General features: G+C 57.4%; 1 protein-coding gene across 4 annotated transcripts in view; it reads right to left on the bottom strand.

The window, feature by feature from the left end:
* Positions 1-2,688: 2,688 nt before the first annotated feature.
* STARD8 (StAR related lipid transfer domain containing 8) overlaps positions 2,689-25,341 on the bottom strand; it is a 41,437-nt gene continuing 18,784 nt past the window's right edge. For 2 of the 4 annotated variants that reach the window (XM_054289451.1, XM_054289453.1), the window contains 13 exons: positions 12,609-12,680; positions 11,309-11,390; positions 10,232-10,295; positions 8,590-9,956; positions 7,792-7,965; positions 7,086-7,245; positions 6,643-6,841; positions 6,315-6,525; positions 6,056-6,170; positions 5,560-5,775; positions 5,130-5,347; positions 4,367-4,543; positions 2,689-4,245 (listed from right to left, as the gene is read on the bottom strand). In XM_054289451.1, coding sequence (XP_054145426.1) covers positions 4,128-4,245; positions 4,367-4,543; positions 5,130-5,347; positions 5,560-5,775; positions 6,056-6,170; positions 6,315-6,525; positions 6,643-6,841; positions 7,086-7,245; positions 7,792-7,965; positions 8,590-9,956; positions 10,232-10,295; positions 11,309-11,390; positions 12,609-12,680 — 3,173 coding nt within the window. In that variant the 3' untranslated portion in view covers positions 2,689-4,127. Of the gene's footprint in view, positions 4,246-4,366; positions 4,544-5,129; positions 5,348-5,559; positions 5,776-6,055; positions 6,171-6,314; positions 6,526-6,642; positions 6,842-7,085; positions 7,246-7,791; positions 7,966-8,589; positions 9,957-10,231; positions 10,296-11,308; positions 11,391-12,608; positions 12,681-14,160; positions 14,284-20,755; positions 20,828-25,341 lie in introns of those variants that run through there. The other 2 variants (XM_054289452.1, XM_054289449.1) reach the window with 2 other exon arrangements.

Genomic DNA, 25,341 nt, shown 5'->3' with positions numbered 1-25,341 from the left:
GATTCCTGCTGGGACCCCTCACCATCCCACAGGACACAGGGCAGGCCCTTCTCCTAATTGGGTGTGGGCCAGGAGGGGGGCCTGGCAGGGGCAAACTCTGCATGTGTCCATAGCCCTTTCTTTTATGTAAAGATGAATGGTTTTGTCCCAAATCTCTGTCAGTGGAGTCAGGCAGGGAGGATGCCTGAATTCCCATCTTGTCCATGACCAGACAATGTCCATTCTGCAGCAATGCTGAAATCAGAGTGCCTGTTTGTGTGACTGCCAGGCCAGGCCGGTGGTGTGGTCTTCATCCAGAGACAGGGAAAAAGCTCCAGGGAAGCCAGGTCTGAGTGAGAACTGAGGGCTCATCCCAGTGGCAAACAAAGCAAAAGGAAAAGCTGGTTTGGTTTGCTCAAACACAAAGTTATCCTGGTGGGAAGGGGCTTGCCCAGCCATGCTGCACTGCCTGGACATGACTGCAGAGCTCTGCCATGGAGGTCACACCTTTGCAATCCCAGGATATAAATCTATGCCATGAGGTTTCACAAGCCTTCCCCAAGTCCCTCAGGGTCTGCATTGTAATATTTGCTGGGCTGCACGACCCAGAGGCTGAACCCGTGGTGGGAGGTGTCCAACAGCCCTACATCATCCAGGCTTGGGAGGAGATGCAGTCCCAGGAGCTGGACCAGGACTGCTGCCAAAGGGTGGGAAATTCTTGGACCACTAACAAAGCTCATGTTGAGAAATAAAGCCAGAGTGTAAAGACGCTGTGACAGCAGAGGGTGGGTGACTGGACTGGCCATCACTTGTTTCTCCTGGTTTTATTTCTCTCTCTTCATTAGCATTATAATTTTTGGATTCATTGCTAAGCTGTTCTTAACTCACAAAGTTTCCCTTTTCTTTCCTATTTCCATCCCCACATGGGGAGTGGTGGGAGTGAGTGGCTGTGGTGCTGAGCTGCTGCCTGGGGTTAAAAAGCCCAATCTGAGTTCAGGAAGAGAAACCAGCTCACTCCTGTCCCCTGAGAAATTTATTCCAGCCCACTGGAAGCCCCCCAGCATGAAGATACTGCTTAAATCCCCTGGGACAAGAGGGTTTCTCCTGGCTGGGGCTGATTTAGGGCAAGGGGAATATTCTGCCCATGGAGACAGAGAAGCTGCAGAGCCACGGGGGCCCTGTCCTGGCACAGAGGTGAATTTGAGAAGGGTAGGTGGGGGATGAGGCAGATAAACTCCACCACCAGGTGCTACCTATGCACTGAGAGCTGTTTGAGCAATGCCTTTAAAGACCCTTCTGCCAGGGCTGAGGTAACAGCCCAAGGATGCCAGGGATGGGCAAATGGTCAGGCTGGAGAAGCATCACTGCTGTGCAGGGGATGGCCCACACAGCCAGCTGAGATGGCTGCAGCTTCTCAGAGTCATTATTCATTTTCCCCAGATGCACATTTTCAAGTACCTGTAATGAAAGACAACCGTGCATGTTCCTCCCTGTAATTGGGCTGTTTGCACTCTAAATACAGTACAGCTTCTACCTGACTGGCTAATAAGGAATGATTTCCTCTCCTTTTATCTCTAATTAAGCCAAACTGAGCCTGGCATTGCTGGTCTACAATCATTTCCCAATGCAGGGGTTTGTTAGGTTGTAGGGATTGGCTTTTATAAGGTTTGAAAAGATTAATCTGTAATAATGTGCAGGGAGAACACATAAATCTCTGTTAATGAAACTTGGAGGATTTCAGTAAGAAATTGATTTTACATGTTTGTGTCTGCAAAGCAGGGGCTGGAAGAAAACAGTTTTGGACTGATCAGGTGATGGTGGTGAGGGGAGTTGGATTTGGGAGCATGGCTGGGGTGAACCCAAAAGCCCTGGGATGGCTCCAGCCAGCTTTGCAGAGGCTTTGGGGTGTTATTTGTGTTTACACCCAACACAGCATGGTGCAGGGGTGGGAAACTCTTCGTTCAATCTGCTGGGGACTTGGGGATGGGGACGATGTGGGGCAGGACAGGGTCCCTGTGGGAGTGAGGGTCCCTGAGAGCTCACTCCCCTCCAGCAGTGGGTGCCTGGGTGGCTCTGTGGTGCTGCCATCCTGCTGGGGCCCTGGAGGAAGAGATTCCAGCTCGGCCTCCATCCCAGGGTGGGGAGGGTGCCCTCTCCATCCCAGTGCTGGAGCCCTGGCCATAGTGGATCTGGGATGAGCCAGGGCTGCCCCAATACCTCTGCCCATTAGTGCTAAAAGCCAGAGCAGCCCTGCTGCCAATCCCAAGCTCAGAGAGGATTCCTTCCTCTCCAGGCTTTAATCTCGCAGCCTTCTCACCATCATCTTCATCTACTCCAGCATGCTCCACCCCATTCCCATCACTATTTCCAAAACAGCAGCCAGAGGTGTTTGCTCCAGGGAATTCAACAGCACAATGTGGCTCTTCTTCATCAGCATCACTGATGCTGGATGCTCATCTTCCTCCTCAAGGTGCTCTCCCTGCTGCAGGTGGCAATGCCAGGAGAGCCCCAAACCCTGGCAAGGCCCTGGAGCACAGCTGGATGTGGAAAACGCTGGGTTTGAGTCTCTTCACCCACACAGGGGCTGCCCCAAGGCCGCACATTGCTCAGCACTGGGCTGCTCCAGTGCTGGAGAAGCCCTGAACATGGAGGTTTCCTCATCAGCCAGCAGACCTTGTTAGTACTTTATTAACTGCATGAATGGGAAGAGCAGCCCCAATCCAAGTCAAACAGCTGCTGCACTTTCGTATGATACAAAACAGAAGTCCCTTAAATACAAAATACCAGCTGTAAGTGAGCATCACTTGATGCTGAGCTCTGACACCAGAGTTATATATTAATATTCCACCTGTACAAGTATTTATAGATTAAAAAAAAGAAACACTTTAAAAAAATACCAGGAGAAAATTCACTCCCCCCCATGTTAGTTATATTTTTATATATATATAAAATACATATATATAAAAACACAGACTAGAGGCTGACTTGTGCTTTTCTTTTTACCAAAAGACAGACAGCTATGGCCAAACTGACACTGGGGGTCCCCAGCTCATGGGTCGTGTTGCCTTCCAGTTGGAACGACGTCTGGGAATTTGGGTCCCTGCCTGAATGGAGAAACCAGGTCATGTCCTGGGTGCTGACAGCTCCAGTGAACAGTTCCTTCATGAAGGGAAGGAAGGGGTGGAAAGGGGAATGGATGTCTGTGCAGGGAGTAGGTGGGCATGGGCCATGTGTAGCTGCCCAAAGAGGGGTGAATCCCAAACAACTGCCCCTCCTGCCATCCCTCCTCCCTCTCTGGGTACAGCCCTCAACACTGAGGGCAGCACAAAGGGGGAGCTGCTCTGGGGAGTGTCTCCCCACCAAGGCATTGCCCCTTCCCACCTAGGCACAGCTGCTCCAGGGCTCCAGAGTGTCCTGCCCCATGCAAATAACGGGTTGACTGGTTGAGGATGGCCTTGGCTTGGAACATGGTCCATGCACCCCTCCTCTCAGTGACACCCAGTGCAAAGAGAGGGCTTTTAGCCAAGGAAGAGCAAGGCACAGGAGTACAGGGCTGCTTCTTCCATGCATTCAGCACCAACGCTGCAACAGGTTCCATCTGCCCCTCCACAGGGGCTGGCACTACGTATCTATAGGCAGCCCCCTCCTCCCAGAACAGCAGCCTCCTCCAGTACCACACAGTGACTCCCTGGCTGTCCCCACCGGGTGACACCACACACACAGTCCCCCCTCACTGCCCACCCTCACTTCCCACCCCTGCACTGCGACCTGCGGACACGGCCCCGCTTTCCCTGCTCGCTCCTCCCGCCTCACTCCACGCTCCTTCAGCCCTGCTGCTGCTCCTGGCTTGTGTGGGGGCCCCAGCTCCTGCCACAGGCTGCATTCCGGGGTCCCCCCATGGCCACTCTTTCCCTCTGCTCCCCCACTTCTCCTGTGGGACACCACGGCTGCCCCTCTGTGGCCACCCTGCCCCGCAGCACCTGGGCTGTGGCACGGGACTGCCCAGCCTGGGGTGAAAGGATGTTTATAAATATGTGCCTCTGTCTCCCTCCACGGGCACTGCACCACACCGTGCTTCCTGCTGAGAGCCCCAGTCTGGATCCAATGGCAAGTCCACGTCTAAAAGGACAGAGCATCTTCCTGCTGCCTCAGATCTTTGTCTCGGGGCCGACGGGACTCAGGGCTGGGAAGGAGTCTCGGATCCTCACCAGCTCCATGGCACAGAGGTGGCCAAAGACCTTGTTATACCACTCGGGAGACCGACCCCTGGGGAAGAGAAGAGAAGAGGCAGGAGGGGGTGAGTGGGCAGGAGAGGCCCTGGCAGTACCATGGAGCAGCACATCCTGCTGCTGCTGCTGCTCCACACCCACCCTGAGGGTCCCGTTACCTGAGGTCAGCCCTGCAGATGTGCGTGACCCGGGAGCGGCCCATGGCACCGGGCTCGATGAGGTACTGGGACGTCAGCACGATGGCCTTGACGCCTCCCTCCACCGGCACCTTGTCGTGCTCCACCGAGAGGGAGCTGAGCAGGCAGGCTCCCCGCGGCAGGTCCGTGCGCCAGCGCCTGCGACACAGCAGAGGTCACTGCGTGCCCACTGTGGGATCAGACCCCACAGAGCCCAGGAAAGGAGGAGGAGATGGGGCTGGAGCAGAGGGGTGTAGGACTGTGTCTCAATGGGCTGTTTGGGGCCACTCTGGCTAGCTATTGACCCTACCCCACACTGTCTTACAGAGGTGAAAGGAAAAGATTGATAGCGCTCTTTTCCACGTGGGGACGGATGTCCTCTGTTTGCTGACTTGCTAGGAGACACCTCAGGCTCTGGTGACTCCCCAGGTGAGAAAGAGGGCGTGGCCTGATGGCGGGAGACTTTTTTACCCGGTGAAAATGGGGGGCAGAGGAGGAGGAGGAGGAGCACAATTAGTGGGATACCTGTCAGGAGTGGCAAGGGGAGGGGTAACCCAGGAAGAGGCCACTGGGGAGTACTGGGGTGGGTGAGAGAGAAAAGCCATGTGATGGGGGAAGAACAAACCATGTGATATAACACCAAATATTCAGTGCAATATAAGAACCACTCAGTGCAAAACAACAACTAAATAAACTACTTAGTGCAATAGAACAGAGAGGATGTGCCCCACCGAGCCCCCCTCACCGGAGCACCATGCAGTCCCTGCGCGGGTGCGGGGCCATGCTGTCTGTCACGTAGTGGTACACCTCCATGTCCTTGTCCAGAGCCTCCACCACCCTGCTCTGCAGCAGGTCCTCGTCCCACAGGTGACGCTCCCGCAGCACCCGGTGCAGCACCGTGGCAGGAGGGGCCTCGACATCCGTGCAGACCTTCCACAGGCGCAGAGGGTTCCCGTCCCCAACCTGAGGGGACGAGGGGAGGGTCACACAGACTGTCCCACAGGACCCCCAGTGCCAACCCCTGAGCAGCTGCACTGATGGCTCCCACTGCCATAGAGCAGCACAGTCCCGTCTGCTGGCTAGTGAGGGATGGGCTGGGACCTGCTCTGGCTGCTGCAGAGGTCACGCCATACACATTTCCCTGCATGTTCTCAAGCCCCTCCACAAAAATTTACCTTTTTGCAGGACAGCTCTGTGTTCAGGGGCCCTGGCGTGCTCAGCCATCCTTTAAATTTCTCTGATGACTCTTTGAGCAGGTTCTGGACACTCTGCTCAAAGTAGGAGTGTAAATCCTTGCTCTCTCCCTGGCACACCAAGTCAGCCAGGGGATGGGGATAAGCATCTGCAGCCATGTAGGAGCTGCTCAGCTGCAGCAAGATGTCATGGGAGACCTGCAAGCCAAGAGCACATGGATGTTCAGTGAGGCAGAGAAATCTTGTGGGGACTTTGTGAATGGTTCTGGAAACACAGAAAACCAAAACTCATTCCCCAGGGAGCGGGGAGGATGGACACACACCCTGCACCACCTCCTGCCCCAGGACATAGCTGGGCTTGGCTCCAGGGTGAATGGCTGGTGGCTGCTGTCCCACTGAGGTGCTTCAGGAAAAGTACCTGCCAGCAAGGTCACACGTCCCACGGGCAGCGCAGGGCTGGGACACCATTGTCACCCACCTGGAAGAGCTTCTTGCAGTCGATGATCATGTGGGAGAGCCCCTGTGTGGCAGCCATGTTCTCATTGAGGTCCTTCTGGTCCGGCTTCCCCATGGTGCCCCTCTTGTGTATGGCCCTGTGGGGGATCAGGTAGTGCTGGCACCGGTGGGCACCCCCTCATTTGTGTCACAGAGCAAAGCCAACAGCCCCCCCATGTGTCACCATTCCCCCTCCCACAGCAGGCAGGGAAGGAGCACTGGGCAGCTCAGCCAGCCCTTACCTGGGCGATGTGCTTTCCTTCTTGGACACGTTGAGGTGGAAGATGGAGGGGGCCAGGCACACAGCCAGGTTCCCAGCTGTCATCTGGTTCTCCTCAGCTGAGGCGATGTCACTCAGGAAGTAGAGCAGGGTCTGCAGCACCTCCCTGTTCTCGTCCGGCATGAGGATGATGGCGGCCTGCACCGCCTGCAGCCGCTGCTCCTTGGACACAACTGTGGGCATGAGACGGCGTCAGTGGGGCATCCTCATGGCCACCACCACCCCCTGCATCCAAACAGAGGGACCCCTCCTCCCCAAAGCCCCCGAGGTGCCCCCAGGCCGGCCCTTACACTGGTAGATCTGCAGGAAGGTGTCGGTGAGCTTGCTGGTGAAGATGGGCTCGGGCAGGTCGCGGAAGTATTGCTTCAGCAGGTCGGCCACGTCGTATGCGGACTGCCCCGAGTAGTCCACGTGCTCAGGGCTGGTCTCGTTCATGTGCCGGAGCGCCTGGATCCGGGACTTCACCCCGGACTTGCGGAAAATGCCAACCTGGCGGAACAGAGCGGGGATCAGCGGGCACCGGCCTGGGTGGGCACCACTGGGACAGGCAAAGACTCCCTCCCAAAGGGATCATCCCTGAACCCACGCAGACACTGAGTGGGGTGTGGCCAAGGGGATGCTGCTGGGTTCCTATGGACAATCCCACCCTCCTGCTTCAGCACACACCACAAGAGGTGAACAAAGGACCTCTAAAGCTCTTTTTTCCCCCAAATCCCAGCAGCCACAGCCTCACCTGGTCCAGGCACTGGCTGCGCAGGTAGCGCATGGCCTGCTGGATGCTCTGGGGCAGGGGCTGCCCTGTCCGCTGCACGTTGACGATGGGTGGCACCCCAAAAACCATCTTGTCCCTGTAGTCAGGGACTTTACTGCGCTTCATGAACTTGGGGACAGTCCTGCAGAGTGGGACAGAGAGACATCAGTGCAGTGATCAGTGCCCTCAGCACCTCCCCTCACAGAGGGAGCAGGATCCTGGGATCACACACACATAAACACACACACACACAAACACATACATAAACACACACGCACACACATATACACGCGCGCACACACATATACACACACACATACATTTCTGCAGTGTTTGCAATACAAGCAAGGCAGTTTCCCAGCAGGAACAGCAGCACCTTTTATTAGGCTAAAATAATTTTGATACTTGGCTATGAAAAGAAACACTGTCCCACTCCCTTATGTTGCTGCAGCATTTTTAATGCCCCATGAACACCTGCAGCCCCCACAGTGGAAGATGATGCCAGGAGCCCCCCTGGAAGCCAGGGCGATTCCAGGAGCCTGGGGCTCAGCTCTGGCTCACAATTGCCAGAGCAGACAGCCCTTGGTTTAGCTTTTCCCCCTCCACATCCAGAAGCTGCCCCAGGCTGGGGACACAGCACGAGTTGCAGCCCGTGGGCCCCATCCTGGTCCCCCTCTCCCCAGCTCACCACGTCCAGGCCTGCTTGTGGGGTACGGAGTACTTCTCCATGATGGCCGTGAGCCGGAGCAGGGAGCACTTCTGGAGCAGGTTGAGCTGGGCTGAGGACTGCCGGTTGATCTCCAGCGAGGCCGAGTTCAGGCTGGGCCGGTGCGAGTTCTGGAAGCTGTGCCAACGCAGCTTTCTGGGGACACACGGGACATTCCCAGCTGAAGAAACCCCCACTGCTCTCCACTCCTTCATGGTTACTGCCACATCACCCTCCAGCACAGCCAAACTGGGCGACAAAAGCCAGAGAGCTCGGCACCAGCCATAGCTCTGCTGGCGAGAACCCCGGGGAATACTGGCACAGCGGAGGCTGCGTTTACACTCGTTATTAATTAATGAAAAACCTTTTAATCGCGGGTCTGTGCAGGCACACAGGGCCGGCAGTGCTGAAGTGCTGGCAGCGGTGGCAGCGGTGGCAGCGGTGTCCTGCGGCCACCAGAGCGCACCCGCGCCCCGCGCTGCGCTGCCCTGCCTGCTCCGTGCGGCTCCGGCAGCGCTCCCCTCCCTCCCGCTCCTGCATTCCGGAACAGGCGATATCCAGCCCCGAGGACGGGATCGGCCGCAGCTCCCTCCCCAGACCCACGGGCTGTGCACCCTCCCTGCTGCAGCAGCCCCGACCCTGGGAGTGTTCATGGGCAGGCTGGACGGGGCTTGGAGCAATACGGTCTGGTGGAAAGGTCCCTGCCCGTAGCAGAGGAGGTGGAACGAGATGGTCTCTATGGTCCCTTCCCACCCAAACCACCTCAGGATTCTGTGGTACCTGCAGGGTCTGGTGAGGGATGCTCCTACCCCCGAATCCCGGCGCTCCCGCGTCTCGATCTCTTCAGCCTCGTTGAGGGAGTTCCCAGTGCTATCAAAGTCACTGGCAGAGGTGCCAACATCCGACATGGACTGTTCTTCGAAATGCAGGTTGGAGGGTTCCCCTCCCGAGTCCGACTCCTCCTCATCCTCCTCTTCGTCGCCCCCTTCCTCTCCATCCAGGCCAGGGGAGACGGCTTTACACCAGAGCTCCACCTTCTTCTGCAGCATCCCCATCTGCTGCAGGATGTCGTCGAGGTTCTTGAAGCTGACCTCCCCGTCCTTGCAGAAATCCTCGCTGCTGCCGAAGTCCGGCACGTTGTCGTAGACGCTGACGCGACTGCCCAGGGAGCTGCAGGAGCCGCGGCGCCGGCGGGCGAAGCCCCTCGGGGAGGACGAGCCCTCCACGCTGCTGCTGCTGCCGCCCCCGCCCAGCCCCACGGCCGCGCTCCCGGCGCCCCAGTGCGCCAGGGAGCCGCCGGCCAGGGGACACAGGCTCTCGATGGACAGGGATTTGGGGAAAGTGCCGGGCTTGTGGTCACAGGGGATGTAGACCAGGCAATCGCCATGGCGAGCCCGGCGCTGGCACTCGGCAGCAGCCCAGGCACCGCTGGCGGCAGGGGCTGTGTCTGTGTCGTAATCCTCCAGATAAACTCCACCGCGTTTGGGGTCGGAGCTGCCCTTGGCGCCCCCGGGGCCGAGCAGGCGGTTAGTCCTGTATGATACCGAGAAGAAGTGTTTTTTGCTGTGGAAAGGGGCAGGTGTCCCTCTTTTAGAGGAGTTGGTCCTGGTGGCTGCAAGGTCCCCATCACCCGTCAGAGAGCCCCATCCTGGCGGGAGAGTGGCGCTGCTGTGCGCGGCCACCCTCCCGTCTGGGCCGGCTTTCTCCTTGTCCTTCCTCCGCAGGGACTCGATCCGCTTCAGGAAGCTCCGAGACCGTCGCTTCTTCAGCTTCTCCTTGGAGGCCTCTCCCTGGCCCGAGGGCTGCTCCGGGGCAGAGCCCTCGCTCTGGCTGCAGCTGGAGGCGGTGGCAGCAGCACGGAGCGGGGACAGGGGCTGGGATGGCACGGCTGCAGTGTCCAGTGTGCCACCCGTGCCACCCACGCTGCCCACGCTGCCCGCGCTGTGCAGGGACGTGGCCTCGGGGTTGGTGCTGAGGTCTGTGAGGACGCTCTCGCGGCTGGACACCGGGTGCATGGTGCAGCTCAGGGCCCCCGAGCCCTGGGACACGGCATCGGCGGACCCCACCCGTGACCACCTTTTGCTGTCCCTCTGGTAGGACCACCGGGTGCTGATGGCAAAGTCGACTTCCTCCTCAGAGTCTTCATTCTGTGGGTGGTTGAGAACAGGGGATGATCAATCGGTTGGAGCCATTGAGGGTCAGCACATCCCCCCACCTCAGAGGGGCACGGCCACCAGCATGGCCCCAGGTGGGAAGAAGAGCAGTGTGGTCACCCCCTAAGCCAGCTCGGGACCCCTTTGGCCTCCAGAAGCCACTCTGTGCCCAGGGCAGTCCCAGAGCTCACGAGGACACTGCCCCACATTGAGCACATGATTCCCTGCACCCCTCAGCCCCTCACCTGCCTCGAGCATCCAGGACTTACCTGTTTACGCTGAAAGTGAACATCCAGCTTCATGGAGGCACAGGTGTTCAGGGTCATCAGCCTCCTGCAAGAAACAGAGTGCCTTTACCCTGGCCCCAGCCCCTGTCCCAGCCCTGCTGCAATCACAGGGATGGCTTTGGCTTCTTTTGATTTTCCTGCCTTAGAGCCTTGGCTGTGCCTGTCACCTGCTCCTCTGAGTCCACAGTCAGAGGGACACCTGACTAACAAGGGGACAATGCCAGCAGGTGGTAGCCCAGCCAGACAATGCCCATGCCAGCTGCTGTGGCAAGTGGGCAGCGGTGGTCTGCTCCAGGCTACTAAAGCAAAATCACCTCAGAAGCTCCTGTGCCCCAGACAGGGAATGACTAAAGGACCTGAAAGCTCAGAGAGGGAGGGACAGGCAGAGACCTCCCATCACCTCCTGCCTCACTGCACCCAGGCAATGGCACGGGGATCCCCTCCTGCCCAGCATGCAGCCTCTCTGCTGGGAAACAAATAGGAAACAGACCCTGTTCCTGCCTTTTCTCTGCTCTGGGTGGGAGGGACAGCATGGAGCCAGCACAGGGACATGGCTGTGATGACATGTCTGGAGAGCCAAGGCAGGGCTGAGTCACAGCACCGAGTGACACACGGCCCATCCAGACTGACCATGGGTCAGTGCCCTGCTGTGGGTGCCAGCTCTGGCTTGCTCTGAGTGCCCCCACACTGCTCCCTGCACTCCAGCCCTGTGCAGCTCCCAAACCTGCAGCTGCAGCAGCTCCAGGTGGAAACTGGGCTGGGCTGCATTGCCTGGAACTGGGACACCAGCATCACACGGAGCATAAAAACCTCCTGTTTCCCTGGAACCACCCAGCACCAGCAATATCCCCTGATCTGAACAACTGATTTCTAACTGCAGAGGGAGGGACAGTGCTGGAACAGGCTCTGGATCCAGCCAAGGTCAAGGCAGGCATCCTCCTAAGCCACCACCACATCAGGAGCCCCCTGACCCCACCACACCATCAGCCTGGGCCACTGTCCTTGTCTGTGCCACATCCTCCTGCTGATTCCATGAGAGGGGGGACAAGGGAGTGTTACCTGCACAGGGATTTGAGGGAATCCTGGTCCAGGAAGCTGTGGTCCTTCTTCACAGCACTGATGTCAAGAGGGAATAATGACTCTGGGGAAAGAAGTGACATCAGTGGCAGATCCCAAGCCAGCTGCTCCATCAGGACAAAGGGCAGCAGCAGGCATGGGAAGAGGAGGACAGGCTGAAGTGGCTGGAGATGACCTGGAGGTGGGGCATGCCCAGGGTCCCTGGGTATGGCTCTTCCCAGGTGTGTTAGGTGAGGGTGATAAGGTGTCCAAGGGCCTCCATTCAGTTCCCTGCTCATCCCTGAGCACAGACAGCTCTGCTGGGATCGTGCATGTGGGACCTGGACCTTCAGCCCCAAGGGTCTCAATCCATCTGTCCATGAAGCCACGGAACGTGATCCCCACGGGAAGGGAAACACTTGGAGGATGTGGGAAGTTCTGTGGCCAGAGGTTGGAGAAGGGTTGGTTGATCCACAGACTGCAGCACCAGCACCGCCCCTCGCTGCCCAGCTGTGAGCACTGTCTGGGGCCAGCACCTGGGGCTGGGCATCCCGGCAGGAACACGTGCGGCCAAAATAGGCCCTGGCAGCAGAGAGGCTGCTCACGGAGCCACCCCCGGGGATGGCTGCAGGGGGCGGGGGCAGTGCCCGGCCGAACAATGGCCCCGGCTGCGGCCGCCCCAGCCCCGCTTCCCGCTATTGTCCGGCCGGACAGGGCCGGCTGCAGCCGCTGCTCGCACCGCCGGGACCAGCATCCCCCCGGGGCTTCCGAGCACACAGCTGAGCTGAGTGAGCACCACCACAGCCACCCTGCCACCGCCCTGGGGCTGCGAGTGGGAACATGGTCTGCTCCGGGCTGGGTGCTCAGAAGGACAGGCTGGAGCCGGGCAGGGGTTGTGGGAGTGGGGAGGGACACAAGGAGGAATAACATGCTCGCTCTCCACGTTACCTACACTGGCTGTTCCTATGCTCCCACCCACGGCAAACACTCCCTGAACCACTTCACAGCTGATGGCCCTCCAAAGCCCGGCTGCCCTTGGCCAAAGCAGCCGCCCCAGGATTCCTCAGAGCCCTGCCTGAAGGGGAAAAGTTCAGGAATGCAGGGAAGTTAACTGGCTGGTTCTCCAGGCCGTGGCCGAGGGCTCAAAGTGTAACAAACACTCATATAATCAGCGAGCAATCCCCTCTGTCCCCTCCTCTCCCTGCAGCTGTGGGCGCTGTCCCTGCAGCCCCCCTTGGAATCTGGCTGGGATGGAGGCCCTGGGCAGGCACAGAGCAGGGTCGGGGCAGGGGGCAGCTCTCACCTTCGTACAGCTGGGCATACTGGGGGAACCCCGCTGCCCGCAGCCAGTCACACGCTTCCTTGGCTTCAGCTTCTGTAAGAGAGCAAAGAACCAGCCTGAGCACCCTGCCAGCAGCAGCAACGCCCTGAGAACACAGCCCGCACCCCAGAGCCCTGACCCCGAGCCCATGCTCCATGTGCACAGAGCAGAGGAGATTGTGGCTGCAGAGCCAGGGCTCCTGGGCACACACAGCTCAGCTGCAGCTCTCTGCCAGCACTGGGCAAAGAGCAGGAGGTGGCAGTGATGCCACCTGAATGACAGGGCCACAAGATGCAGTTTTAACCTTCTGATGAAACGTTTTGTTTCTGAACCCTCCAAACCAAACACAGTTCTTGGCCAGGCAGAGGAGGAAGATCTTTCTTTGTAATCATCAGGTCAGAGCTCGTCAAAGCTCAGTGCTGATCACTTCTGCAAACATCCCTGAGCAAAGCTGCCAAAGAAACCCTTCCTCCCCACCTCCTTCCCACCACCCAGCCTTCCCCACCTCTCCTTTCAAGCTGGTGTTTGTCCCAGTCAGCACCAGATCCCTGGTGGGGTTCTTCGCCCCTCGCCCAGCTGGTTCCCACCCCTCACACAGGGATCAGCCCTCGCCCAGATGAGCCCATTCAGCAGCCAGCAGCATTTCCTGGGAAATTCCTCCAGTTTAGAGAAACAGAGGGAAAACAGCCCAGAGCTCCCACAGCCACAGCAAGGCATTGCCAAGAGTCAGCACCCATTGGCCCGATGACATTTCTGCTGCTGAGGGTGACAACATCTGACCTCAGGGGTAGAAAATGCCTTGGCAGCCTCAGGGTCTGATCTGTCCCTGCTGGAGGCACAGAGTGGGCTGAGCCAGACCCACCCAGCACTGGAATACCCTGATTCCATCCCCATCCGCCCACTGCCTCAGCCCAGAGCTCTGGCTACACTTTGCATTCCCAATTCCAAACTTACAGAAGCAAAAAAAAAAAAAAAAAGCTCCAAATAAGCAGCTCAGTTCAGGACAGGACCAAGCCAAAGCCCTGGACCCAAATACTTGGCAAGTTTTGGGAAGAAGTTTTGGAATGAACATCTGGATCCGGGTCCAAACCACACAGCTGTCATTAACCGTGCCATGAGTCCTGCCAAAACCCAGGGCTGAGCCCTCCTGCCCCCAGCAGGGCTCTGACCCAGCAATCCCGGTGGAGAACTCAACCCTGGAGCTGTCCTGGGTCAGCAGGTCCATGTGGAGCACCACATCCCTCCCAAAGAACCCAACACCCCACAGGGAGATCCTTCCATGGCTGCATCTCTCCATCAGGAGGACACCAAGCCTGGTGGTCCCTGGGAATGCTCCCTGGCCATGCCAGCTCTGGAAGCAGATCCCTCCCACACTCCTGCAGTGGACAGGACTTCCCACAGTCCCTGCCAAGGCACCTGCCAGGTCCCACTCCTGCCCAACCCTGCTCCCAATGGGAATTCCATGGGGCCAATCCCAGCCAGCGACTGCAGCTCCGTGTGCCCCAAGCCACGAGCAAAAGCAGCAATGCCCCACCTGTGCCATGGGTGCTGCCCCAGGGATGGCTCTGGTGCAGGGCAGCAGGAGCAGGGCCCTGGCTGAGCTTACCCCTGCCCACAGCGGGGCTCAGCTGGTACCAGAGCATGGCTGGGGCCACACCAGAGCCTGGGGACACCCAGCGTGACCACGGCCACCCCAGCCAGAGCCCAGGGCTGCAGCGGGATGCTCTCTCTGGGCAGGACTGGGCTCAGCCTCCCGTCACCGTGGTGGAAATGCGGAGTCAGAGCACGACATTTCCTTCCCTCCTCCACCCTCCCCACGCAGGGCTGGCGGGGGGCCAGGGCCCCAAACCTCCACCCCTCCTCTCCTCTCCTGTGCAGCAGCCAGCTCCCAGGCTCTGCCTGCTCTGGCAAGTCCTGCCTCCCCCCAGAGCCCCTCCAACAGGGAGAATTCCCCTAGAGCAGGGGGATGTTTGACCAGCCCAGGCTGAGCCCTCCTGATGTTTCTGTGACAGGGTTTCTGTGACAGAAGTGCTGTCACAGAAAAGGTTTCCAAGTGTCCTGTCCCAGAGGGAGCCAGCAGCCAGCTTCCTCCCCTTCCCGCCCTTCCCATGGACGTGCTTTCCCAGGGAAGTGCAGGAAAGGCCGGGCAGGCAAACACTCCTGCTGTGGAATGCTGGGCACAGGGTCACCCATCCCAGCCCGGTTCCCAGCCCTCCCTGCCACCTCTCAGCAGCCTCACGGTCGGGCAGGGTGATGGGAGCTGAGCCCAGCACGCATCCCTGGCTGCAGCCTGCACTGGGAATGCAGTCTGAGCCCAGGGATTGCTGCCCAGAGACCCGAGACCCTCCACTCTCCACCCTCCACCCAGCTCAGCCTGAGCCCCGGCAGCAGTGACAGAAATGGGTCCCCAACATCCCCAGATGCCAGGATTCCCTGATGTCTAATGCAGGCTCATCAAGCACTACACCCACCCTCAGCAGGGCACAGAGGGTCTCCTTGCCTCCACTGGTCAGGAAATAATTTCCTGCTCATAGAAACTCAATACCTTTGAGCTCTGTGGCTTAAATGGTGCAGAAATCATCCCACTCCAGCTGTATAGCAGGAGGAGCGGGCAGAGGGTACAGGCAGATTCCATGCACCCCTGAGAAACAAGGGGATAAATCCCACCAGCTTCCTGGCTGCAGGCAGGGAGGGCAGACCAGCAGCCCCATTATGGTTCATGCTCCAGAGGAAGCTCTCCATGGGAGATGAGCCCTCAGGAAATGCATGGACAATCCCACAAGGGAAACCAGCACCAACACCTTCAGTGGAAAAAGCTCCCAGTGGTGCACAATCCTGTGAGCCACCAGTGAATCCTGCCCCAGCAAAGCCTCTCCCCTTGTCCAGCAGCTGCTGAGGCTGGATGGAGGTTCCCAAGGAGAAGGTTTCCACAGCAGCTCTCTCATGCACCCAGCAAGGGGCAGAGACTGTAACACAAGTGCCACCATGGACCATCAGAAACACCCTGAGTGGGTCCAGCCCCCCCAGCACCCCCAGGAAGGAGTGGAAATCAAAAATGAAGCAAGAGAAGATGTTCCCATGGTTCCGGAAGAAAAGGATGAAAACCAACACTGAAGTGGAGAAAAAAGGACAAAGTTCCCCAATCTCCTTCATGCAGTGATTCCACTGTGGCATTTCCCTGGGGTAACCACTGGTGACTCCAGCAGGAACGGCTCCTGGCTGTGGGTGTCTGCAGCCTGATATTTCTCTCTCAAGTGCTTTTGGTGCTCCATCCACCCACTCTGGAACAGGCGTGAACCAGGGAAAAAAGGGAAAAGCCCAGGACATTCCATAAAAGCTCTAAAACAAGCAACCTGAAACACTGGAGGCCAGCAGAATTACAGGCAGGAAAGCCACTTCCCAGAACCCCAGCTCTGCACTTTCACTTTAACAATCAAAACTGACAAGAAGTCCCAGGCCAGGCTCTCAGCTTCCCACAGCAAGGTTCCAAATCCCCATGAAACGTCCCACACAGCCAATTAGCGTGTGAGGAGAAAACCCCACCACAAAATTGGTGACCTCATGGAAAGCTGGAAGCAGCTGCCTGGCACTGCGGGGGAAGCTTCAGCCCCAGCACCAAGGGGAGAAAATTGCTCTTTTTCCTTTCGTGTTGGTGTGATTTCTTTCCATCCCGCCTGAAAGTAAAACTGCCTACAACAGGGACTTTCTTTCCGTGCTATAAGCAGAAGTTTCTTGCCCGCTTTTTACAGGAATGACAGAAAGTCCCAACTCCTCTCCTGAACCAGGGGGATGTGCCTTCACTGCTTGAGAACGCGAGGAGCTGGAGCAGGTGTCCCCTGGGAAAGGTGAATCCCACCAGGGTCAGAGGGACTGACTCTGCCTGGAGGAATCAGAGCTGCCTTCCTGAGCAGGGCAACTCTGCCACAGCAGCCAAGGGAAAATCCCAGACCCTCCCAGAGGGGTTTGGAGGAAGCCTCCACAGTGCCCTCCCAGCACGGGCACATCTGAACTCGCTGCCCACCCAGCTGGGCTCTTGGGGCAGGGGGCACACACAGCTCCACACAGCCACGGGCACCCCCTGCTTCCAGCTCCACTCAGCAGAGGGCAGAGATGTTGGAGCTGCCAGCACAGACATGGACAGGGCACATGGGCAGGGATGAGGAATGCTCTTGGATGCCCTCCCAGACATGGTGTGTTTCCATAATTAACCTTCACACAGTAAATGGGTCCCACAAGCTTTGGGAACTGCTCCTTGCTATGTCATCAATCGGGAATTGCTCAAATGCCTCCTGCACCTCCAGCCCTGAAATGTCAGCCCCAAGGGCACTGCTGCCTGGGGATGGCACCTGGCAGGGGGGATGGCAGCAGAGCCCTCTGCCACCCCCAGACAGCTGCTGGGAACATAAGGGACATCCAGGGGTAAAAGTGGTCCTAGAGGTTGTATGGGAATTGCTGGATGGTGTCTGCGAGTACTGGCTGGTACAACCCCCACAGGAACCCCTCCGGCCACCACAGGGCAGGGAGACTGTGGCTGTTGGGTGTCTGGATCAGATCTGGATCATAATCCCTGCAGGCTGGGCACAGAGAACCCCCAGCAGCACCATCAGAGCCCTCCAGAGCTCTCCCCCACCTTATCTCTGCCCACTCATCCCTCCGCTGGGCTCCAGGGATGTGTGTGACCACCCTTATCAGCTGAATGTGGTAGCTCTCATTTCCTCCCCTCAAACGAACCCAACAGCAGCCTCAGGTCTGGTTTACTCAGCCCTCCACGCCCACAGTGTGCAGAGCTTTGTGCTGCACCACGCAGGAACGCGGGCACCAGGAAACCGAGGTGAGGCTGCAGCACCCGTCCACACAAAAAGAGGCACCTGGAGAGGGGCCCAACCTGCTCAGAGAACACCTCTGCTTCCTCAAACACCCAGAGCAACCCAAATTCAGGTTTGCAGCCAGTGCTGTTCTTAATAGAGATGAGAAGGAAGCACTGAAGCAGACATATCAGCCACAAGAAATGACACGTAGGATTATGGAGTCATGGAATGGTTTAAGCTGGGAAAGCTTTCAGATCATTGAGTCCAGCACTGCCAAGGCCACCACTAACCCAAGTCCCTTCGTCACACCAAAAGACCTTCACAGACCCCACAGGGCAGGGCTGAACATGGGATGCACAGAAGGACTGAGTGCTGTGGGACATGCCCTCTGACGGACATGCTGGGGCGTCAGAGACCAAGTCAGTGTCCCCTGGCACTGCTGTGATGGCTACGGGAGTGTCCTACAGCACATTACAGATTCCTGCTCCTCCAGGCAGCTCCTCAAAGTCTTGCAGCCCCTTGAGCCTGCAGAACACCTCCCTCCAGCAGCTCCAGAGCACTCGGGAGCAGGAGCTCTGCGGCAGCTCAGGGCTGCACGTCCCACTGCTCCGGCTGCAGCTGCAGAGCAGATGTCTGGGGGGAGCAAGGGATGGAAAAAGAGAGGAACAGAAACAAAGGGCCAGGAAGGTGAGGACCCTGATGCGTCCTTGCCTCCCCCACCTGCATTTCTGCAGCTGCTCTGAGCCCAGAGGAACAACAGAGAGGGCAGGACTGCCCCACTGTGCTGGGAGCACACAGCAGCAGCCCCCATGTGTGAGAGTAAGCCCAGCATGGAGGGAACCTGGGGTTCCATCTCTGAAAGGGCAAAGCAAGCTCAGAGCAGAGAGAATCTCTGTCTCCAGCCCACCCTGTCCAGAAGGTCTATCAGCACCAGCACAGCTACCAGCCATCTCTGTTGGACCCAGGCTTGGGGTGAAGTTTCTTCCTTCTCTTTGGTGTTTGCTGAAGCCAGAAAGAAAAATCCAGAAGAGAATCGCAGAATAGTTTGGGTTGGAAGGAACCTTGGAGATTATCTCATTCTGGCCCTCTGCCATGGGCAGGGACACCTGCTACAACCCCAGGTTCCTCCAAGCCCCGTCCAACCTGGCCTAGAACAGTCATGAGACATCCACAAGGAGCCAGATGAGAACAGCTACTCGGATGCTGAAGAAAATCAATCTGTCTTGCCCATCCTGTAGTCCACCCTTTCTAAAATTGCATTGTTTTCCTGTTGGCCATCCCATGGACCTCACACGCCCTTTGTTTGGACAAGCGGACGCCGTCGCTCCGAGGGCAGCCAGCAGTGTCAGAGCTTTGGCATCCATCACCCACCACAGGTACCAGCCAGGCTGCACCTCCCAATGAGGAGCCATCACATCTCACTTCTCTTTACATGGACAACAGCAAAAGCTTTCCAGTTTTCACCATCTGGAAGAGCGTTAAACCCAGCACGGACTGAGGTCAGCATCCAGAGTACTGCACGAGACCCAACACCAGACACCACCAAAGGCCAAGGAAGGCCAAGCCAAAGGAAAACACCAACAGTTCTGCTAAAAAAACAGAACCAGCAGCAGCTCTGGCTCTGCAGGGAGCTCTCAGCTCCTATCACCCACTGGAGCATTGGTATCTCCCATGGATGTGACCTGCTGCAGCTGCTCTCCTGCTTCCCACGCCGAGGAACAACCTCCAGCTCCTGCTGCTAAATCCAGGCACTGAAGAACAGTTATTTCCTTAATACACGAGGGAATGCCCTCCTACTTTTATGCATTTATTTAGCATAAACACGTGTGTTACCAGAGGAACCCATGGAGCAGAATTCCCTTGTGGTCCTGCTGCAGCTTTTTCCATGTTGTACAGAATCACAAACCCACCCCGTTGATGGCTGAAGAATGCTCAGGCTGCAGCAGCTTTGGTGGGAGCCCTACCTGTCCCCAGGGACAGGGAGCCCAAACCACAGCTGTCACACCCAGCCAGTGGCCACTGCCGCAGCCCTGGCATGGGCACGAGCCCGTGCACGAAGGAACAGGCACTGAATTCCCAGCAGAGGCATAAATGGTTACTTTAGGGCTCTCTTCTCCTCTTTTGCAATACAAAAATAACCCCAAATCAAGTATTTTCCAGCTCAGCATAAAATCCTTCCTCCTTCCCCAGTAGACTCAGCTTTGGTTTATCAACTGGTCCCTGCTGCCCAGGGGAAGTACAGGTGCCTGCATGTGCTCCTTGCTAAACTCCTGAAATCCCAGAAAGATCTGCAAAATTCAGGAGTTTAACCCCAAGGAGTCCTGGATGTGCAGCTGAGCACAAGGTCCCCCTCAGTCCACAGGGGTGCAGGCTCTGAACCCCTGTCCATGCAGGGATCCCTCCAGGCACACCAAGGCATAACCCAAACTCCACAAATGCAGCCAAGGGACATTTCTCAGGGGACACAGGTCTGTGTGCCCAGGGGAAGGACTGTCACCAGCTCACAGGTCTCTCCCATCAGGACTCCCTTCTGCTGCACCTCACACCCACAGGCACCGCTTGGGGTATTTCCACCTCCACCCACAGCTCCAAACCCTGGTTTTTTCTCATTCCTTCTTCTGAAAACTGCTTTTAAATCAGTGAATTGGTGTCAGCAGGGGATGCCACATCCCAGAGCATGGCTGGCACCAGCATCATCGCACCCCTGGCCACGCCTGCCAGGGCTGGGGGGGGGTTCAGGCTCACACCTGAACCCTCCCTGATTTCCTGATTTTGGCTCAGGAAACAACCGGAGATCAGGAGGAGCCGGCACGCAGCGCTCCCACCGGCTTGGCTGGCTCTGGCAGAAATAAACCCAAATATTGCCGGGGCTGCAGCCCCAGTGTGGAGCAGAGCCGGTGGGGAGAAGCTGCTCACGGTGTGACAGATGCCAGCCCTGCTCTGTCACCGCCACCGCCGCTCGCATCCCTGCCCCGCTCAGCCGCATCCCCGCTCCCAGCAGGGCACAGGGCTCCTGCACAGCTCCGCTCCGAGCACGGCAAAAAAGGTGAAGGAAATTCTGGTTTTCGAGAAAAGATTAAAAAAAAACAAAAACCTCTCCAACAATTTTAACAACAACACAAGCGACACCTCTGAACCCTGCGCTCGCCCCCGCCGTGTAAAAGCCGGAGCAAACCGCCCTGCTGCACAGGAAACGCTGCTTCCAAGAAACATTTAACAAGAAAAAAAGGTCATTTTAGAGCCTTTCCCACCTCCCCCGAGAGCGTTCGCTGCCTGGAGCCTCCCAATCCAAACACAGAGCCGGGACACGAGCAGACTCACCATGGCAGGAGCTCTTAATCCCGGCTTTGTTCATTGGAACCCGTGGATTGAACGCAGAAAAAAATATCAGCATGACCCGACCCCCCCCCCCCCCAGCCTCCTTCACGCCCTCCTCGGCCACCCAGCGCTGTCCAGCGGCGGCTGGAAGGTCTCTGATTCCATGGCAGAGCTGCTGTGCCGAGCCGAGCCGAGCCGAGCCGAGCCGAGCCGTGCCGTGTCCCCGGCAGACAGGACATCCCGGCCCCGCAGGGCTGAGCGCCACGGCGGGGGTGGGAGCGCCGGGAGCTCCATCCGGTCCCGCTCCCAGCCCCGCCGTCCTGCCCGGCACGGCACGGCACCGTCCGGCACAGCTCGGCACCCCGGGGCCGCCAGGTGAGCCGCAGCTTCCCGTGCCAAGCCGAGAAATAAAGGGTTAAGGGCAAAGCGTCCCGCACGGTGCCGGCTGCAGGCGCTGGGAGAGGGGCTGGTGGAGAGTCTGTCCTGTCTGGACACCCCAAAACTCCCTCTCATCATCAGACTGGCCACCCTCAACATCACCAAACCAGAGCCGTAAGCCACAGCTGAGGCTCCTCTCAGCAGGTTCTGTGTGCCAGGGATGAGAAAAGTGACAGCCAAGGCTGGATCATCATAAATTTCATCATCATAAATTTCCCAGTCCCTCAAGATATCAAAGAGGACAAAAAACTCAAAAAGATGGTTCAAGGACAAGAATAGCAGTTCTTGAGTTCTTTGCAATGTGAGATATCCAGATTAAAGCACGCATTTCCCTACAGATTTACGCTTTGTGCTGAGCCCAGTGTGCTCCACCTGCCCTGGGAATGTTTCTTCTCCATGCAGCAGGAGTCTGCTCACCTCTCAGCCCAAAGCAGAGGGGTCAGCACCGTCCAAACAACAAGCTGTGGCTGACACAGGATTAGTCTCTGTAGTGAAAAACACATTCTGTGTGCCTGCACTTCCCAAACCAGAGCTTTGGCACAAATCATTCCTAGAATGAGCTGAGCATCATCTCTCCCCTTGCTTCTGATTCCTGGTGAGAATCATCATAGGTCTCTCATTCCTATCCAGGGATACAGCACTGAGTAACATCCCACCCACCCTCAGCTCACACCTGGCAGGTCAGACCCTGCAGACCCAGACCTTGCTGTCCTCACAGGCTGTGACAACGAGGGAAACTCAGGTGACAGGCCCAATATCATTCCAAAAACATGGGGGCAGTGAAACCTTCAGAGAGGGGTGGAAACACGGCAGGGACATCAGGTTTAGGGGGGTCACTCAGTCAAACAGGAGCACATGGTCTACATCTCTTTCTTCATCTCCCAACTGGAAGGAGATGATGTTGGGGCTGGAGTTGAAACTCAAGGCTTCCCATTCTTTATGGAGCTAACAGGAGGTGCCAGGACAGCAGGACAAAAGCATTTTGAAGAAGTCTTAAAGGATGTCACAGTTTTCCAAAGAGATGAAGGAACATTTCAAAAAAATACAGAAGTCTCCTTGCCAGGAATGTGGGGAATGTCAGGGAATATTATAAAACAGGATGAAAAACCTGGCCTCAAGCAATATTAGAGACTCTTACACTGGTCTTGAGGATAATTCATAGGAGTGGCAGAGTCAGCTTACATGGTCCCATCCATCTGCCTCCCACCAGAGAATCCAGCACAGCCAGGTCTGCCTGTGCCCCTTCCCACCCTGCCCAAGCCCACCCTGCACCTGAGCATAGACCAAAATGGGGTCCTTTATGTAAAAAACAGCATTTCTGAGGAGCCAAGGCAAGCAAAGCCTTGTGGGACACAGAGGAGAGCCATGGATCAGGAAGGATCCCAGGATGCACAAAGGGATCTGGGCTGCTCTGTGGCTAAAAACAACCCCAAATCCAAGATCTTTGCTGTAAGTCAGGTGGAACACTTCCCAGACATGGTTCAAACAACTCCTCTTCAATCTGGTTAATTAACCAAGCAGTTCCCAGCCTTCTGAGGGACTTCCAGGCACAGCAGCTCACACCCTGGCACAGCCATTCCAGCTCACGGGAAGTTATGACGCCAAGCACACCGGAGCCACAGTGGTGGCTGCCAGCAGCAGGGTCAGGAGCAGAGGAACAGCTCCTGGGGTCAGGAGAAGGAGAAGCCCAGGGGTCAGCAGGCAGCAGGAAGCGCCAATTCCACACATCAACCACTTGCAGTAGGAAGCAGAGGCCAGTTACTGGCAGAGCAGCGCCTTTGGCAGGAACGGGCATGTTTGTTCCAGCTTCCCTTCCATGTGAAAGCCCCTCTGTAAGGAAAAGATTTGTCACAGCAAGGCCCACTTGGGGTTTTTTGTCTGGGCCTGACTGCACAACGGCCTCGCTGGTGCTCGCAGCTGGGCACAGTGAGGATGGGGCTGCTTGTGGGTGACAGATCCCCTCCAGATGGTGGGCTGATGCCAGGCTGGCAAAGGCTCCAGCCTGTTCAGAGCTTCCCAGGGGTGATACTAAGAGCACTTTGGCCTCGAGACAGTCATTCTGGAATAGCCACTGCTTTCACACAGGGAGGAACCTCCCCAGCCAAACCCCTACCATAGCAGCTGTGCATGGCAGGGAAACCATCCCCAGCAGGCAGGGCTGTGTTCTTCAGAACACTCTAAAATGCTCATCTTTCCCCAAGCAAATGTTCCTTTCCAGTCCCAGCAGTGTGAAGCAGTTGCCCCACTGGTGTTTCTGAGGAAGGCTTTGCCTCAGCGAAGCTCTCCCTCAGTGCTGCTGGCTGACATGTTTGTGGTCAATCAATCAGCTCAAAACCCTTCTAAAACCTTATCCATCTAATTTTATGACTAATTTTTGACTCAAATGCGAGTTTTCAGAAGGGACCCAAATCCCCAGCACACCTCAGCATCTTCAGGGATGAGCAGCACCTGCCCCCAGCCCCATCCAGGACAGCTGGTGCCTTGATTTGCCCAAAATCCCAGTCCCAGAGCCTGGACGTGTGGCTGCCCACCCAGCAGCGCCTCACTGAGCCACAGCCACGCACACAAGGCCAGCCACGCTCCAGTGCCCTGCCTGGCATGTGACAGGTGACACCGGGCCGTGACCGCCGCTCACAAGGACGCGCCGCTCTTCCCGCCGGCTGCTCACCCAGTGCTTCATTCCCACCTGCCCACGCACTGTGGGGTGGCACAGGGTCCCTGCAGCCTGAGAGCACCAGCAGGGCTGCAGGAGCTGGTCTTGGCTCTCCTGGGTCTCCAGAGCTTTCCCAGAGAGAGAGAGGTGGGATATGGCATCTCCTCCCCCTTCCACTGCAGAACACCATCCCCACCCAGGAGCTCGGCAGAGCTGGGGATGAGCTGAACGGGAGCAGTGCTGGAACAACAGGGAAAGCACTGACAAAGCCACTGGTGCATCACTCCGTGCCATGATGGGCTGAGGAGCCTGGCCAAGAAACACAAATGCTCAATAATCCATGGAACCCAGTCTTTCACATGCTGCCAGGAGCCCTTCACAGCTCAGTCCCTGCTCAACGAGCAGCATGAGAGCAGGTGAATCCCAGGTGAAGCAGCTGGGCAGGTGAGTGGCTCTGCCAGCACAGCCAGAGAACAGCCCAGGAACAGCCAAGATCTCTGTGGGTGCTGGCAGCAAGGAGAGACTGGGATCTCTGAGGATTTGAGTTCCATCCCAAGCCAGCACTGAGCACTCAGGGGGATGTGGCCCTGCCAAGACAGATGTTCCTAACTCACAAAGTTTCCTTCTGTCCTCAGAGACCACTGATAAAATATCAGTGAACCTTATCAAACGCCAATCATTGAGACTGCTGACCTTGCTATCAATGCTTTCTCCAACCGCTGTGGCCAAAGAAACAGAGACACAAAACTCAGGACTCTGCCTGGGGGACCCCAGCCCAACCCTCAGAGCAAAAATTGACACCCAAAGCAGGGAGGGAGCAGGGGCTGAGGTGGGGGCGGCCACAAAGTGACTTTGCTTTGCTGAGAAGGGCAGGAAGGAAAAGCGTCAACCTGCGAGCTCAGCCAAGGGTCCAGCACTGCTTCCTGCCACGGTTCTGCAGAGAACCTCATTAATGAGCCAACAGCTGCAGCTCCCCAGCCCCTAACAGTGTTCACAGAAACAAAAAATTAATTAAAAAACAATCCCTGCTGCTCGAGCAGGTGGGAAGGCTGTGAGAGCAGGAGAAGAGAGGCACCCTCACAGTGTGACTGAGCACAGCAGCCGTGCCCGAGCTCCCGGGACAGCGTGATCCCCACCGGGCTTCCTCAGTCAGAGGAAGAGCTTTGGGCACACCCAGCTCCTCTCAAAGCAGCTCTGCCGGTGGGGAAGGACATCCACCCAAAACTCACCAGGTCCCAGCCTGTTCCTGCGGCACCTCCCTGTGCCCGGGATCCTGCGGTAGCCAGAGCTGGCTGGAGCTGCAGGACACGCACCCAAGGTCAGGCTGGCAGTGCCCAGGGGGAACATGGGCACAAAACTGCAGCTCACCAGCAAATCTGACTGTGAGCACTGCTTCAGTCACAGAGAACCACAGGGATCACAGAATCATTGACTAAAGGATGGTTTAGTTTGGAAGGGACCTTTCAGCTCATCCAGTTCCAAACCCTGCCATGGGCAG

The sequence above is a fragment of the Melozone crissalis genome, unplaced genomic scaffold (assembly GCF_028551555.1).
Source record: "Melozone crissalis strain CALT ecotype California unplaced genomic scaffold, PUWL_Pcris_2 ptg000068l_1, whole genome shotgun sequence".
Classification (NCBI taxonomy): domain Eukaryota; kingdom Metazoa; phylum Chordata; class Aves; order Passeriformes; family Passerellidae; genus Melozone; species Melozone crissalis.
The sequence above is the reverse complement of the archived record's forward strand: the minus strand, read 5'-3'. Positions and strand labels throughout refer to the sequence as shown.